Raw genomic sequence first — 18,444 nt, forward strand, 5'->3', positions numbered from 1 at the left:
GTAGGTACCTATGACGGTACCACCAATCTAGAAGATAACCTTATGGCATACACCAACCTTATGAATCTTCAAGGGTTGGATGATGGCACATGGTGAAGATGCTTCCCGCCCACATTTAAGGGTGGCGCCCAACAATGGTTCTGCAAACCTGCTAGCCGGATGCATAAATAACTTTAAGACGCTTGCATACTTGTTTGCGTCCAACTTCTCAATGAACATCCCTGCGAAGAAAACAAGTCTTGACTTGGGAGCTATACAGCAGGGAGAGAAAGAAGGGCTACGGTCATACATGGCGGTTCAATCTGATGAGAATTCAGATTCAAGGATTGTCTGATGAAGTGGCCTATACAGCCTTTTTAAAAGGTCTAAAGGGTGGGTCGGCCTTTAAGTTCGACCTAGTCAGAAAGAGGGTTGCTACCCTCCAAGAAGCACTGATGGAGGCGAACGCCTATATACAGGCGACCGAGCTTTGCCACATTAGTAAACAGTCGGACTCAAAGAAGTCTGACAAAAGAGAGAGTCGGTAATTGCAGCCGGCTAAGTAAGAGGAAAAGAAAAGAAGTCTGGGTGGCTGATACCTCTGAACAGCCGTCCCAAAATAAAAAGAAAGAAACTAAAACATACTCCCCAAAGGACAAGTTCAATAAAGACTGCTACTCCATCCTCATGGAGATTAAAGAACGGATGACTATTGAAAAGTCGGCTGCTATGAAAGGTTCCGCCAAAAATCGGAACAAAAATAAGTACTGTCATTTTCATGAGGACGTTGGCCATGACACCAACGACTGTTACAGTCTTAGGCGGCTGTTGGACCATCTGACTGACAAAAAAGTGCTCAAGTCCTACATTCTGAGGTCTAAGGTTACCCTGCAAATTAACCCTGGGTAGCCGCCCAAGAAAAAGTCTCAACTTGCTAATAGTTCTGATACTAACGAAGAACAGATCTATACAATAGCAGGCGGTTATGCTGGAGGCGACTTAACCATTCGGGGAACCAAAGAGTCAAAGACTACATCAGGTGGCTAGATGTCATCTCAGTTGATGAGGGGCAGGCGTCTAAGAACACTTTCCCTAAAGTTTTCATCTCTGAGGGAGACAGGGGCAATATTAGGAGGCCCGCATGATGACCCCATTGTCATCGAATGCAAAGTGGCCAACCAAAAGGTGGGCCAAATCCTCATAGGCACCAACTGTTCCTCTGATCTCATCACCCACAAGTGCTTGACCAAGCTCAAGTACAAGCCTGAGAGCATGCATAAGGTCTCTCATCCCTTAGTAGCATTTAGGGGCGGAGTTGTGCATCTGGTAGGTCGAATAGACTTGCCCATTCGGCTGGGAGAAAAGGGAGAGGGACGCCACTTGGTGGTCCGGTTCTTAGTTGTTGAAGAGTTGACCGCCTATAACATGATTTTGGGTTGTCTCACCCTAAATGAGTCCAAATTTGTTATCATTCCTTCCCTTATGCTTCTCAAGTTTGAAAGGGATGATGGAACAGTCAACTCCCTACGGGAAGACCAAAAGACGGCTAGGGAGTGCTATCTCTCTGACGTCAAACCCACTGTGGTCGCATCCGTCCCCAGTGGAGAAACTATAGACCTTGACAAATCCAAGGAAGCCGCACTTGCTCCCATAGCAGGCGGAAAAAAAAGAAAGGTCGACCAGCTGGTAGCCGTGAAAAAAGAAAAGCAATAGCAATAACTGACCAGAGAATGACCGGATGAACTCTGTCCCCAGCCGGCTGGTGAGCACATTGATATTGTTCTGGATGAAACTCGTCCAGAACGTACTGTTAAGGTGGGGACGACTGCTTTTGCTAAATTGGGTGCAGACCACCATAACCTATTGAAAGAGTTCAAAGACATCTTTGCCTTTGAAGTGGACGAGATGCCAGGCATTAGCCTGGATCTAGCCGTCCACAAACTTGCTGTGGATTCGAAAAAGAAGTCGGTTAGGCAAAAGAAGAGGAACCATGGTGAAGAAAGAAGTCAGGCAGTAGCCGCCAAGGTGAAAAAACTGTTGGATGCTGGGTTCATTCGGCAATGCTACTTCCCGGATTGGGTTGCCAATGTTGTGCTCGTGAATAAGCCGAATGGTACCTGGCACATGTGTGTTGATTACACAAACCTGAACAAGGCATGTCTAAAGGATAGTTATCCTCTCCCAAAGATTGACAGCCTGGTCGACTCTACAGCTGGCCATGCCTTGATGAGCTTTATAGACGCCTATTCAGGCTTTCACCAGATACCCTTGTGGAAAAAAGACCAAGAAAAGACGACATTCGTCATTGATTAGGGGTTATTCTACTATATTGTGATGCCGTTTGGTTTGAAGAATACGCCTGCTATCTTCCAGCGAATGTAATACAGTCTTCATTAATAAAATTGGAAGGAATGTGGAGGTGTACATTGATGACATGATAGTCAAAGACCTTCGAGAAACATTCTCCATACTCAGGCGGCACCAGGTCATGCTCAATCGCAAGAAGTGTGTCTTTGGTGTTGAGTCTGGGAAGTTTCTCGGATTTTTTATTGATCAAAGGGGGATAGAGGCCAACCCAGAAAAAATACAGGCGGTCATAGACATGCAGTCGCCCCGCACTGTAAAAGAAGTTCAAAAGTTGACAGGTTGTCTGGCGGCATTGGGGAGGTTCCTCAGTCGGTCAGGCGACAAGTGCCTCTATTTCTTCGAAGCTATTAAAAAGAAAATAATGTTTGAATGGGGGCGGATGCAGAGGCGACCTTTCAAAAGTTGAAACAACATTTACACTCTTTGCCAAGGCTTATTAGTCCTTTGCCAAAGGAAGTGTTGTACATGTACCTAGCTGTCTTTGACCATGCGCTCAGTGTTGTTCTCCTTGCTAAAAGAGGCGGCACCCAGCTCCCGGTCTATTTTATAAGTCATGTTCTACGAAATGTAGAGTTGAGGTACCCCATGGTTGAAAATTTTGGACTTGCCCTCTTTATGGCAGTCAAGAAGTTAAAGCCTTACTTCTTGGCGCATCCGGTAGTGGTTTACACAGACCAACCAATCAAGCGGTCAATGACAACCATGGAATCATCCGGCCGAATGATCAAATGGCAATTGAATATTTCCTTTGAACTAAGAAAGGCAGTGAAAGGACAGGCGTTTGCCGACTTCATTATTGAAATGACAAGGCCGACTGATCTTGGAAACCTTGAACAGGTTTGCAAGGTATATGTGGACAGGAGCTCCACCCTTAAATGGTTGTGGTGCAGGCGTCATATGTCAGTCTCCTGAAGGAGGTCTCCTAAAGGAGACAAGTATGAATATGCACTACGATTCAAGTTCCAAGCCTCAGATAATGAGGCAGAGTATGAAGCCCTACTAGTCGGCATACGCATGTGTAAGGCAGCTGGGGCAAGAAAAGTGGACGCCTGCTCTGATTCGCAATTGATTGTTAGCCAATACCATGGTGACTATGAAGCCACCCATCCGGCTATGATCAAATATTTGCAGGCGGTCAAAGAAGAGGCTTGGACACTTGATGAATTTCATCTAAGTCAGGTTCCCAGGTCCGAGAACAATCAGGCGGATGCTCTCTCCAAACTTGCATCATTCGCCTCTTGTGATACACCTAGGTTTGTCTTTTGGGAAGTTATGGAAAAAAGAAGTATTGAAGAAGATCCCATTGGAATACTAGACCGAGGCTCAACCTGGATGGACGGCATCCGGGCTTACTTAACAGACGGCACCCTACCAGATACTTACTCAGAGATGGTTGCAATGAAAAAACGTGCGGCTAGTTTTGAGATTCATAATGGAGAACTCTTCAAAAAGGGCTATCTCCAACCTTTATTGAAATGTGTCACCCTAGAGAGGGAACGAGAGGTTTTAGAAGATTTTCACTCAGGCTTCTGCGCCTCTCATATCGGCGGCAGGACCCTAGCAAAGAGAGCCAGGTGGCAGGGCTACTTTTGGACCACTCTTGAAGCAGACGCCATGGAAATGGTGAAAAAATGTGACAAGTGTCAAAGGTTTGGCAAACTTATTCACCGTCCGGCTACTGATCTGACGGCCATCCATAGCCCAGTACCATTCCCCAAGTGGGGCATGGATATTCTGGGACCTTATACATCTGCTACAGGCGGACGGAGATATATCCTGGTTGCTGCCAACTACTTCACCAAATGGGTCAAAGTAGAGGCGATCAAAGGCATTAAGACCAAAGATGTTATCTCCTTCATTTGGAAAAATGTCATCACTCAGTATGGGGTACCCATGTCTATGGTCTTTGACAATGGTCCTCAATTGAGATGTCTGCTCTCACGAACTAGTTGGGAGACCAAGGGATCTCTCACTTTTTTTGCATCAGTCGGCCTCCCCCAAGCAAACGACTAGGTTGAAGCCTTCAACAAGTTAATCTTTGATGGCATCAAAAAGAAAATTGAAAGAGCTAGCGACATATGGGTTGACGAGCTATCGCATGTTTTGTGGGCCATCAGGACGACTGAAAAGGGGGCGACTGGTGAAATTCCATTTCTCATGATCTATAGGCCAGAAGCCGTTTTGTCTATTGAGCACTATGAGCCGACTCTTCGAGTCATGTTATATGATAAGGAAGCTAACTAGGAGGCCATGCGGCTAGCACTGGACTCACTCCCAGAACGCAGGGGCAATGCAGCCTTGCGCCATGAGATATACCGTCTGAGAATGACGAGAGCCTACAACAAAAGAGTGCTCAGGCGCCCCCTGAAAGTAGGGGACTTTGTGCTACGAAAAATGGAGCCAACTGGTAGGGCAAATGAGCAGGGAAAGCTAACTCCCAATTAGGAAGGCCCCTACCGAATCAATGAAGAAGTAAGAGGTGGCACCTACCGCCTGGAAACACTAGACGGCAAGCAGCTAGCCAGAACTTGGAATGTAGACAACTTGAAAAAGTATTACTTCTAAGACTTGTAAATTTTTTGTAAATGAAAGCACATCAATAATAAGTTGCTATTTGTTTTCAATACTTTGTATTTGTACGCATCCTCCCAAAAGGGAGGGGCGTCTGCCTAATAAGCAGACGACCTTTTTACTATTTTCCTACTATTCCAACATGAGTAAGAAATAAGCTAAGTTTAGCAAACTTAGCAGCTATGTGTTGTTCCACTCAGAACAAATGAGGCCTATGGCCGGATATTCTTAATTTATAAAACAATACTTCTGTCCCTAACATGAGCAGGCATCCGATGATATCCATTTGGGTGAATTCGTTGCAGAGAGCATCTCCCATTTGGGTGGCACATTGCTCTGTGAACTGATCAAATGAGACAAAGATAATAACGACTACTGACTGCTCCAAAAACATGCGATAATCTATAATATCCAAGTCAGATGTCGACTGTCGTTGCTCAGGGGCAACACATTCGGAAAAATTTAAGGATATAAGCTAAGTTCCACACTTAGCAGCTAATTGAGTAATAAGCTAAGTCTATTGCTTAGCACATGTAAGGAAACAACATGCGGCTAACGGCCATCTACTTCTTCTATTTACTCAAAACAAGGTGACAAAGATTGATTAATCCCAAAGGTTAACTCATAGTCGCTCGACCTGAATAACCTAAAATGGAACCTAAACGGTGCGAACGAAGCCGCCTATGCTTTTAATAAACAAGCAACCTTCAGCCACTATTCCTATTTAGGTTAGTGAAACAATTAAAGCTACTGCCTGTAGCCCAACAAGCGGTAGCTACTTTGGTTAAACATCCCGTTTAACGCCTAATTCTGTATAGGTACCAAACAAACGGACAACTCACAATCAATAAAATAAACTAAGTACAAAACTTAGTAGCTAAGCATGGTTTGTCTAAAGAACTCTATTGAGGCCGAGAGCCGGATAATGTTAGTACAAAACTTAATGCATTGGTCGACTGACCGCCTGGTTTGGGGCAATCACCATAGTGATTGATTGACCTGGAAATTAGTCATACTCCTTAAAGTATCAAAAATTCCCAATTCAATCAATTCACCTTTGAAAACAAGGCAAACAGTCGCCCAGGGGCAAGAACAGTCGGTATAATAAAATAAGCATTCATACAAAAAGGAAAGCTATACTTAGCAAAATTTATGAAATGTAAAAATTCAAAGCAAAGTGCAAATTGGAGAATCCGAAAAAACTGTCGGATGATTCATATTAACAGTAGGCCAGAAGACTGACAAAAATGTTAAAATTGTCAATAAACCCCGACCCGTAGGTCGGGTAATGATATAAAGCAAGCGGCACGCAGGCCAAAGAAAGTTGATATAAAAACAAGGAAAACTTAAGTAGTAGGAGGGGGTTGTTTAGTATCAGCAGCCACATCCTTTTGGTCCCCAGCCGGCTGCTGTTCTTTTTCATTATCCTCCCCTTCCTCCTGTTCCTCCTGGTCCGACCCCCCGGATGCGGAATCAGACGACTCGCCCTCCTGCTCTTCACTAGCATTCATGATTTTGTCATTATATTCCTGGGTGCATGCGGTAAAATGACTCTTCCAGCTTTCATAGCTGGCCTCCGGGAAAAGAGCCTCCCAGGTCATCTCCATGATGACATTACAATCGTCCATCATGTCCTTGACCAAAGCCTGCTTCTCCTCATTGACCCTAGAAGTATATTTTTTGGCAAGCTGGGTTTCCTGGTTAGCTAGCCGCTGCTTCAGTTTGTCCACCCGAGTTCGGAGGCCGTCTTCTTCCCTCTCCGCCTCTTTGAGAGGCTCGAGCTTGGCCTTGAGGTCCTTAACCTATTGTTCCATCTCAGAGACCCGCTTCTTCGCAGCGTCCAAGTCAGCCTTGACCTGCAGGTTGGCGGTCGCTTATGAATATAGTATGTCAGTCGTCAATATTTCATTTTGGGAAATCTGAAACATGGCCTTATCATGAGAAGAGGCGGAGCGAGCATTCGCAGCTTTTACCTCCTTGGTCTTCTCATTGTTGGGCCTACGAAGACCGTGCACTCGAAGCATAGACTTCACTCGGCCAAAAAAAAAGACGTCAGTTACAGGCGGCTCGCTAATTATATAAACTACACATAAAAAAACTTTACAAGTATACCTCAGCCAGAAGAGCGAGGATGACGTCCAGGTTGAGGATGCCGACTCCTTTAACCTCCTCTATGTCCTCAAGGGAGACAGCTTTCAGCATGGACTTGGCAAACTGTATAAGATCCGGCCTTTGAGAGGCCTCTGCACATTCAACATTTTTTAAGTACTTGGTGTAAATTCAGCCAATAGACCGACTGCTTTCAGAGGTACTAGACGATTGCTGATTGAATTTGACCCTCAAAGGGTAAGGGAAAGGAAACAAGTCTTTGATACATTCAGCTGCCACTTCCTTCTCCTTATAAGGCCGATTGACCTCAGGGACGGCTGGAGACTTGGGAGGATGGCTTCTCCCTGACCTACTAGCCACATGTTTCCTGGGTTTACCAGGAGTTGTCACGTCACCAACCGTCTGTTTCTGAATCTTTGGATCCAGCTGTGAGTGAGGAGAGGGGTTGTTGGGGTCCCCCTACAACAAAAGCCACAGAGTGAGAAGCAGGTGACAACAAATATATTTTGATTTAAACAAATGAAAAAAGGCTCACCTTGGGCGCCTGTGAAGCAGGCAACTCCGCAACAGGCTGCTTGCCCAGGATGGCCGAGCGGTAATTAGCAGCAGCTTTCTTTGATGCCGAGAGCTTCTCTATAGCTTTATCTGCAAAAGATGAATCAAAGAGTTAGTTTGACACAAAATCAACCAAGTTTTACAAAACACTTGAACATGCGGTCAACTACCTCTCGGCATCTCTCCACTAAGGCCACAGGTGGCCAGATATGTCCCATCGTATAGTCAGTTATACTTGGGAATATAATTTTGGGGAATGAACTACCTCGCCCCAGTCTCGGGGTTTGCTTGGATATCCACTTTGAAGAGGCCTTTGTCAAGGATCTCCTCTCTAGCTCTACGAGGAACAAGCGACAGCTCAGATCCGCCTGTTAGGAAAGGTAGGTTCCTGTTCCACCTGTTAAACTTTTTATTTTTTACTTTTTCAAGGCTGGAGACAATGTAGAAAGTGTTCCTCCAATCTTTCTATTTGTTCTCCTTCCCTAAAGTCATCAGATAACCCTTGTGGATAAACAACTGGTACCAGCCGGTACTGCTTGTTTTTGGGGTCCGGCTAAGGTAGTGCATGTGGGTGAATGCTTCAAATCTGGGGTCTACTTCGTGTATTTCACAGCCGGCAACATAGCCTAAGATGTTGAACCAAGATTTTAGGGCTAGTTGCCAGACACCCAGCTGGTATCTGTTCAGGATTCGCTCCATAGCCGAATGTAGAGGAAATCTTAGGCCAGCCTTAATAGCCTCCTCATAGCAGCCAAAACATTCGTCCCCGTAGTTGGACCCCTCTGGCCAAACTACGATGTCCTCGGCATCCGGCGTACATAAGACAAAACCATGCCCCATTACATGGTCAGCTTTGAAGCTCCCTATTTTATTCGCCATCACTTTCCGCCTGCTTGCGGGAACATGTAATAGTAGGCGGCATATTGCTCTCGGTGGGTAGCAGACGGCTCCGCCCAGTCTTCTCCTATTTCTACTGAAAGGGATTCTCTCGCTGTCTCCAACCGAGAATGCCTAGCTTCAGAGTCGTCAGAGAATTTGCTTGAAGTGCTTGGCTCAGAGTCACTGCCTGAGCTCTTGGACCTAGTGTCCGCCTAACAGGCTACATCAACAAAGCCCGGAATGTCATTTTGAACCTCTTCCCCTGATTCTTCTAGAATGGAATCACTCGGGGAGCTTGGGGCGCCAGGCGGCACGTCAGATATCTCACTAACAGGCGTATAGAAGGAGGAGCCGTCTGAGTTTGTCACCCTTGCAGTTCTGGCCATGGTGTCCTGCATAGAGACATAGATAGTCAGATTAGGGAAGGTCGCAAAGGGTGGTCCAGCAAGGGGCAGTCGGTACTCCAAGTTCTAGATTCAGCCGTCCCCGGTGACCGGCAAATCACTAACTTAGGTCGTGCCGTGTGCTTTTAGGATACCATTTTACAAAAATAAAAAAAAGAGAAAGTACAAAAAGAAAAATAGTCGGTTACCTTTAGTCTGTAAAGATGAAGGCGCTTGGAAAATCTTCGGCGGCTGTAAGAGCAAGTGGTCTAGTAGCAGGCGACAGTCGTTCTTTCTTAGAAAATGACAAAGTTCTCAAGAGTTCTTTCTGAATTTTTTTTGGAAATATCCAAAAAATGATTGGGACATGCCCTATTTATAGTGGGGTGAATTTCAAGGGACGGTAAAAAAAAAAGAACGGTAAAAACCGTTGGCCAAACAGAGTGTGACACCTGTCACAGGCGCCACGTGGCAAGCCACTTCACCCTTGTGAGAGGCAAATGATTATGGGATTTAACCCCACCACGTGGACCAATGAAACCCTGCCACGTGTCATCCACGTGGACCAAACAGAGTCTACCACGTGTCACTCAGTAAAGAGTCCCAAATGGACCAATCAGAGCACGACACGTGGCAGACAGATTGTCAACTTGGACAAGAAACTTACCAAGGCCCATACTCCAAGAAAGCCCAGTCAGTCATAGGTATCTAAAAACCTAGTACTGGGCACGCATTTTAAGACCCTATAAAAGGGAGATGTTCCCCGTTAAGAACACCGAATTCAGAAATTATTAAACACACGTGTACGTTAATTGCTGAGTATTAACTCCAGCTTTAATTGCACTTCTTGAGAGCTAAGGCTCGGATTTCGAGGCTGTCTAATATAGCCGGATGATCACGTCTCTCCTAAGAGGAGCCTGATCCCCCTTTACATTCAGCACTTTTTTTACATCCGAACACGTTCTAACTTGATCGTCGGAGGTGGAACTCCCACCCCCGGGAGTCTCCGTTGTTTTGCAGGTACAGGCGCGTGGATCCAATCTTGGTGTTGTAACTCTACCGCAGAACATCCAAAAAACCCCGAAATAAATCGTTTGCTTAAAATTGTAACCGTAACGTAACCGTAACTGTTAACCGTTTAATTTAAACGGTTCAATAAATTAATCGTTTAAACGAGCCGACTATACCGTTTAACGATTACTGTTTTTTTCCCACCCCAAATACAAAGTTTCCTATGTGACTGTATACACAAAATAAAAAGTAAGGGTTGAAAAGCAAGGGTATATTAGGTATTTGTAGTGTGAACACATATATTTCTTTTTCTAAAATGGATATAGTGCAATATTTGTGAAACTTACTTAAAAAGCAAGTGGTGCAATATTAAAAAAACGGAGGAAGTATATATTTAAAGTCAAATTAATTCATTGATATAAATACCAAGTTTAACTATGTCAATTATTTTAAAACAAAGGGAAATTCTACATGGTGGCCTCATGGTTTTGAGTTTTCTACGTGGAACACGAACTTTTTTCCAGCTCTCTTCAGTGGCACCAAGATTTAGAAAAATCTACATAGTGACGTTTTTTAGGTTTATGGCTAACCTTTTTAGTTAAAATAGTTAACCTTTTATTTTTTTATTAAAAAATTATTTAAATTATATTTTAAAATAATAAAATTTAAAATAAAAAAAAAAACAAAAAACAAAAAACCACCCCAACATTGCCAGCCACCCCATGAACCTCCACTACCTCCACATCCACCACGAACTCCCCGAAAACCACCCCAACCCAACCAGCCACACCGGAAACAACCCCTCTCCCTAGCACCACCCTCAAAACTGCCTTCCCTCCCACCCCCATACTTGAAACAAACCCACAAATCCCCACCCATCACCTTCGAATCCGCCGCGAAACCACCGCCCTCCCTCTCTATCACCATGAAACTGCGCACCGATCTACCCTCAAAACCCAATCAAACCCTAGCCTATGGAAAAAGAGACAGCTTGCGTAAAGGAAAAGAGGTGCTAGCATCTGAATTTAGGGTTTCACGGTGGGGTGGAGGTGGCTTCGTTGGACTTTGTAGTTGTTTTGGGGATCGGGGTGGCGGTTTTGGGGGTCGGGGCTAGGTCTGGTGGGGTTGTGGAAGGACGACCGGCCAGTTTTGGTGGTTTCGGTGGTCGGGGTTGGGCCGGAAGATGGTTTCGATGGTCGGGGGTGACCGAATTCCGGCAAGGATGGGTGGCTGGGAGTTTCTTTGTTTTTTTTATTAAATTTTATTATTTTAAAATATAATTTAAATAATTTTTTAATAAAAAAAATCAAAGGTTAACCATTTTAATTAGGCCAAATTAGAAAATAACACCTGCTAAAACCCCCAATTTTGATAATAACACCTGTTAAAAAAAGAAAGTTTTATTATAACACCTCCAAAAATTCCAAAAATTTGGTTTCACCACCCACTAACGGACTTTTGGATGGGAACCGTTAGTGGGGCCCGCCATGTACACGTGTCAGCTGTTTATTGGTTAAAAAAAAGAAAATAATAAAAAAAAAACTAACCCCCTAACCCAGCCAGCCCCACCACCGGCACCACCTGCCCAGCCAAGCCAGCCGCTGGAACCCTCCTAACACCCAGCCAGCCCTAGAAACCTCCTCCCCTAACACCGACAAACCCTTCCCTAACGCCGGCACAGCCCGATATCCCCTCCCCTAACACCAGCACTGCCCTAAACCCCCTCCCCTAACACTGCAACCCCCAAACCTCCTCCCCTAACCCTTCACCAAACACCACAGCCACCCACAAACCCATCCCCCTTTGCTTTGCTTCCCCTTAAGCAATTACATTTCATAAATGTATTCAATTGATGAACAGCCACCTGATTCGAACAAATTGAAGGGTATCGACGGAGAGAACGAAGCGACGGAGACAGAGGAAAAAGAAAGCGATGGTCGGAGAGAGAAAACGGGGCTGCGAAGGTGCGTGAGGGAGTTGTTGGCGGATTTGTGGGCTAAGCACTGTGGTTGGCTGATTTCTGATGGCGAGTGAGGGAAGTGTTGTGGTCGTGGCTCGGTGGTCAAATGGTTTCTGGATTGGTGGGGTTTCGTTTCTGGTGGTGGCTAGGTCGAATGGTGTTCGATTGTGGTCGCTGGGTTTCGTGTCTAGTGGTAGCTTGGCTGGGGAAGGTGGTGCTGGTGGTGGGGCTGGCTGGATTAGGGGGTTAGGTTTTTTTTTTTTTTAATTTTCTTTTTTTTTAAAACCAATAAATAGCTGACACGTGTACATGGCGGCCCCACTAACGGTTTCCATCCAAAAGTCCGTTAGTGGGTGGTGAAACAAAAATTTTGGGATTTTTGGAGGTGTTATAATAAAACGTTTTTTTTAACAGGTGTTATTATCAAACTCGGGGTCTTTAGCAGGTGTTATTTTCTAATTTGACCTTTTAATTAAAAAGGTTAGCCATAAACCTAAAAAAGGTCACTATGTCAATTTTTCTAAACCTTGGTGCACTGAAGAGAGCTGGAAAAAAGTTCGTCTTTTACGTAGAAAACTCAAAACCATGAGGCCACCATGTAGAATTTCCCTAAAACAAATCTATACTAATATATTAAAACACGTTCCTAAAAATGTCTATACGCCACGTAGACCCCTCATTTTGCCACGTCACTAACTCAATTTCTTATTATGCCACGTCATCCAATCAACATCTCAATGTGCCACGTCATCCACACAACCAACAATACTCCATGCTGTTTCAACTATATTGGAAAAAAAATATGTGGATGAGAAGGTTCGAACACTTGACCTCTTAAAAAAAAGGTTATTGTTTAATCATCTACGCTAATTGTCAATTATGCTTTAACCTTGCACCATAATATTATACTACAAAGTATTGAAGACACATACTACATACAAACTATTAGATGATGCTCTTAAAAATTAGCAGTTACACAACTATAAAAGTAGTACTCCAAGGTAACGCGCGGGCTAATCACTAGTGAATTATTTAAATAAGGTAAAGAACATAGGACCTCAACTGTCAAAACAAGTGGCAAACTCTTGATACTAACACGTGTTTTATGATGTCGGATTGTTGATACGTGTTAACTTTTGCCAGCTCAAACTTAGGTGTGAGAGCACTACAAGCAGTGAGGAAAAAAACCCTCACGAGTAAAAATAAGGGTGTAAAAAAAAAAAACCGAGCACCACGGCAGTGAGGGAAAAAACCCTCAACCGTGAGGGAAAAAAAAAACCCTCAAGAGTTGAGGGTTTTTCTAAATGAACAGTGCACGCGTGGGGCCCACAAGCAATACATTTTCCTTTTTTTTTTTTTTTCTGGTAGCAATGAACAGTACACGAAGCAAAAAAAAAATTAAATGGCTGGCACTGACGCGCGTCAGCCCAGCCAATGGGAGGGTGACACGTGTCAGTGCTTCAGCCAATCAGAATTTTTGTACCTTTTTTACAATGGTTATATTTTGTAAATATTTTTTTAAAAAAAAAATACACCAACGGTCATAAAATTTTTTTCTCTATAAATAGACATGCATTTTGATATATTTTGATATAATTTAAAAAAATCTCATAAATTAGAGAAATTAACATATTCTCTCAATTTCTTCTTCTTCTTATTATTATAATTATTTCTTACAAAAAATTTTTTTTTTTACATATTTTTATTAAATTATTTTTAAACGTAATTAAAAAATAAATTATTTTTACATATTTTAATTGTATTGGAAAATTAATTATGTAGTATAAACAATATTTCAAAATAAAGATAAAATAAAAAGATGATGTGTATTATGGTGGGGTATAGTGGAGGAGTGAGAAAGTGGGTAGAGAGAGATTGATGAGTTTTTTTTTTTTTTCCTCATTGGTGTGGTGAAAAAATCATTTGATGAGGGAAATTGGGTTGGAGGAGTGAGAAAGTGGGTAGAGAGAGATTCAGGAGTTTTTTTTTCCCTGATAGTGGTCTGACATCTAAGTTTAATTCACAGTATGGCCCCTTGTATCAGAAACTCCCATAGTCCAATTCACCATTAGAAAGAGGAGAGAGAAAGAGAAAGAGAGAGAAATTCTGTGCGAAAATTGTGAAGCCATGAACAAAAAACAGAAAATTCAGGACGATTCTAAGGTATGCATGTCTCTCTCTTCCTCCAATTTATATATTTTATTCTTTATGATTTGCTAGATTTCTTTTTTTTTTTTTTTTTTTTTTTTTGGGGGGGGGGGGGTTTATTTTCACTCTTAATACTGTTTGTTAATTGTAAATTGTTAATTGAATTTTCGATTTGCTGTCAGAATAAAAAAAGAAAAGTGCTGCTGTAACTTACATGTACTTAAAATTGGTGATTTTTTTTTATAAATCAGATGAAAATTCTGATGAAATAGCATTATCATTTTTTTTATTTTTTTTTTTATTGTTGATTGATTTTTTCTGGGTAAGCAATTTATGCGTTTAATTTGGTCTATTTGTTGTTTGGAGTTGTTGTAAACTTGTAATTAGCCGTTGTTCATTTTCTCATTGATTTTTTTTTATTAATTTATTTAAAAATTCAAAAAAGTGATTTATCAGTTAATATATATACTTGGATTGAGTCTCTGACGTAATATATAAACAATTTTAATATGTTATCTTAAGTAAAAATCAACTTCAATTAGTATAAATTATTTTAGATTAGCACAAATAAGGTGAATAGATGGAACAAAGCCTTGGTTTTACTCTATTACAGATTGATCATCTATTTGATTTCTACTCCCTATGTTTTACCAACTATTATATGGTATTTTTTTTGAGTCTCAAGGAGACAAAGATATACTAAAATACTCCTTTTGTCCCAAAATAATGTTCTCGTTTTTACTTTTTCATGGTCGAAACTTTTCGGTTTTTGTTGTAAATTATTAGCTATGATATTTAAAGTCTATAGCAATTCAGTTTGTCAGGAATTGGCTGAAGAAGAAGGTAGAATTTTAGTTTGGGTGTAATCTTGAGACCTAGAAAACATGTAGGAGTGTATAACCTTTTATTTTCACTTGAGCTTTACCATGTTACTTTGATCAATATTCCGTACCCAAGCCGGATACTCGAATTGACACTCGAACATTGGATTGACGCTTAGACACTTCATTTTTTTTCATGAACAAGCCGTGTTTCACTGGGACACATACCCATGTTAGACACATGAGTCCGATTTACATAGGCTATATGACAAAATTAATGGACCAGCTATTGATTACATTGCTAAATAATTGAAGAAATCAAAAATCTCTATTTACAATGATTGGATCAGTTATTAACTACATTGCTAAATAATCGAAGATCTCAATTCAGAAGATTGGGTTGGCTATTGATTACGTTACTAAAGAATTGGAGATCATTAATTACACACAATTAGGTTATAGCTACTGGTGTGCCGTTAGACTCTTGCATGGGTGGTGGGCGTGGATACCGAAGAATTGTGTGAAAGGCTATACTTTATGACATTTATGTACGTAAATTTCTTTTGGAGGGCTTAACATATAATGAATTGCGATTTAAAGCTGTATTAGATTTTGCTGTTAGTATATCTTTGCTTAGTTGATCTTGGTGACATGTTGTGCCGTGTGTTCATTACTTGCCATGTGTTGTCTGGCGGTGAATGGATGTCAACTTGAATTGCTTACTTTATGCTTAGACCCAAACGTCATACTAGTATCTAGTGCGAGTATGGACTTTGCTTGTTTCAAATTGCTCTATCTACCCTTGTTTGGTGCACTGGATGTCTTACCTGGATATTCCTGTTTGTCTCTATTCATATGAAGTGTTGATTTTGCATTGACCTAGATTACAAAATTCTTTTGGATGAACTGTGTAACTAAACAACAATGCAATTTTGTTGCTCATTCTCTTGATGACTTTTTACTAGCAGACCTTCACTATCATGTGAACCTACTATATTTCAGCCTCTTTTTTTTAAGTATAATAATTTTAAGAAAACAAATTCTTAAGTGTGATTATACAGGAAGTTTGCATGTTAAGTTTTAAGGTCTGCTAGGTTTTATTCAAAATATCCATTTACATGAATATTTTTAGCTTACTTTGGCATTGGATCAGCTATTAATGACGTTAATAATTGAAGATCTCAATTCATAAGCATTGGTCAGCTATTGATTATGCTGCTAAATTAATAGAGAATTAGAGATCTCAATTTACTAACATCTAGTTAATAGCTACTGGCGTACTGTTAGACTCTTGCTTTGGTGGCGGGAGTGATTATTGGAGAATCGAGTGGAAGGCTATACTTTGCTATGCACATAAGTTCCTTTTTGTGAGGCTTTACTTACATAATGAATTGCAGTTTGAGGCTGTAACTAGATTTTGCTGTTGGTATGTCTTTGCTTAGTTGAACGTGGTGACAAATGATGCTCAGTGTCCACTACTTTTCATGCTTTGTCTGTAGGTAATTTGGATGTCAACTTGAACCACTTACTTTATGCTTAGACCCAAAAGTCATTTAATGTGAGTTACTTTGTTTGCTTCAAATTGGAACCATTTTTGGTGCACTGAATATCCTTACCTAGAAATCCTTATCTGTCTGTTGATATGAAGAGTTGATTTTGCATTGACCTAGATTACGAAATTCTTTTGGATGCACTGTGCTTGAGTAGCATTGCCATTTCGCTCATTCTTTTGACGACTTTTTACCTGCACTATCATGCTTCATAACACACTATATTCCAGCCTTTTTTTAATACAGGAAGTTTGCATGTTAAGGTTCTAAGGTCTGCTAGATTTTGATCAAGATATCCATCTACAGGAATATTTTCTGCTTACCCCCCCCCCCCCTCTCTTCTTTCCACAATGTGCAGCTGTACTTAGTATCATGTATAGAATACATTCTATTTGCTTTCCATAAAGAAGCTTGAGCAAAAAGATGCTTGCACATACCATGTTTAGAGGTTTTGTTATTATTGTTGTATTGCTCATCTCATTGTATTAACTTCTATATGCCTAAATCTTAATAATACCAGATAATGATTCAAAATATAATTGGAAAGTTTGTAATTGTTATTCTGTTGCTCTATTCAGTTCAACTTAGTATTCTTTGGGCCTAGTGATATGAATAGAAAACATCAAAAATATAGATTGTTTGATCAATAGATTGAGTTATATATGGTCAAACAAAATGTTGGGATGTTCAATGAACAAGATGCTTAAGGACAAGGTTTGTTCTTTTTGACAGCAACAAGCCGTGATTGCCTTGGCTTTGGCTTTGCTTTTCTGAAACAGAAATGGAGATTAATTTGTTTCTATCTAATTGTTCATCCTTTTTGAACTGTAGCCAAGGCGTGGTGCCATAGACCTGTATGCTGCACAGTGTGGTAAGTGCCAAAAGTGGAGATCAATTGCTACAAAGGAAGAGTATGAGGAACTGCGATGTAAGTTTATGGATGACCCATACACCTGTGACAGACAACCAAATGTGACGTGTGATGACCCAGCAGACCTTGAATGTGATGCAACCAGAACTTGGGTTATTGACAAGCCTAATCTTCCAAAGACTCCAGCAGGATTCAAGAGGGAACTCATCCTCAGATCAGATTATTCTAAGTTGGATGCCCATTACCTAACACCAACCGGGAAGAAAGTGAGGTGTCAGGGAGAAGTAGTGCAATTCTTGGAGAAGCATCCAGAATACCAGCACTTAAAGCTGGACGACTTCAACTTTACTGTTCCAAAGATACTGGAGGATACTATTCCTCCTGAGGTGAGGAGGAAGCGTGCGGAAAAATCTGCGAGCAAAAAGGATAATGATTTTGATGGTAAGAGGAAGAATTAATATTTAGTTGGCTAAGTTGTTGACTTTGTTGATGCTCTTCCTGCTTCAACTTTTTATCTATATTTCTCTAAGAACAATGAAAACCTCAGAAGTGTAGGTGGTATCTAGGGTAGTAGAACTTGCTTTTGGAAATGTCTGTAATGAGCCATTTGTAAAATTTGGCCTTAGATGAATCTGTTAAGCTGAATGTTCGAGTTGCTGTGCATGCTTATTATATGTAGCATCAGATTTTTTCCCATATTTGCATTCTGCAACCGCTTGATTCTCGCCGTAATGGATTATTTCTTTTTTTGCCTGCTTGATGTGTATGTTTATCATATTTGACATTTGGAGGCGCGCATTGGGGGCATGCTTGGATTGAGGCCTTGGGGATAAAAATTCAAGTGGTGGATGGGGATAAGTGTATAAAATAAAGAGAAGGGAGAGTGGATAAGGTAGTGTTGGTTAAGAGATGAAAGCTATTCTATATTTGGGGTATCCTATATAGGCTATCTAACTATCTTACCATTGAAGTAGTGGGAAATTAGGTGCAATTCTCCTCCTTTGAACCTAACTAAAATTGTTTAAACCTCATTATATCTTATTTTAGTTGTAAATTAAATTTATATTATTTTAGTTGTAAATTGAATTTAGCAAACCCTTGACCCTTTGAATAACCCTTCTTTATCATTATTAACATCTTTTATACTTTTTAAAATACATACACCCTAATCCAAGCATATATGGATGTGTTATTTTCCTTGTGATGGTTAACCAGTCGAGGTTTTATTATTGTCTTATAG

At 41.3% G+C, this 18,444-nt stretch overlaps 1 protein-coding gene across 1 annotated transcript; it reads left to right on the forward strand.

Annotated features, from left to right (window-relative positions):
- Nucleotides 1–13,820: 13,820 nt before the first annotated feature.
- On the forward strand, nucleotides 13,821–17,916 carry LOC110694942 (methyl-CpG-binding domain-containing protein 4-like). Its single transcript, XM_021872135.1, has 2 exons — nucleotides 13,821–13,977; nucleotides 17,165–17,916. Exons 1-2 carry the CDS (start codon nucleotides 13,942–13,944, stop codon nucleotides 17,660–17,662), a joined length of 534 nt encoding a protein of 177 aa, XP_021727827.1. The 5' UTR covers nucleotides 13,821–13,941; the 3' UTR covers nucleotides 17,663–17,916.
- Nucleotides 17,917–18,444: the final 528 nt, after the last annotated feature.

The sequence above is a fragment of the Chenopodium quinoa genome, unplaced genomic scaffold (genome assembly GCF_001683475.1).
Source record: "Chenopodium quinoa cultivar QQ74 unplaced genomic scaffold, ASM168347v1, whole genome shotgun sequence".
NCBI classification, from domain to species: domain Eukaryota; kingdom Viridiplantae; phylum Streptophyta; class Magnoliopsida; order Caryophyllales; family Amaranthaceae; genus Chenopodium; species Chenopodium quinoa.

Bases quoted from the DNA above. Each gene is read 5' to 3' on its own strand.
- LOC110694942 (XM_021872135.1), top strand. From the start codon at position 13,942: ATGAACAAAAAACAGAAAATTCAGGACGATTCTAAG. The intron at 13,978-17,164 runs GTATGCATGTCT...TTTGAACTGTAG, and splicing joins AAATTCAGGACGATTCTAAG to CCAAGGCGTGGTGCCATAGA.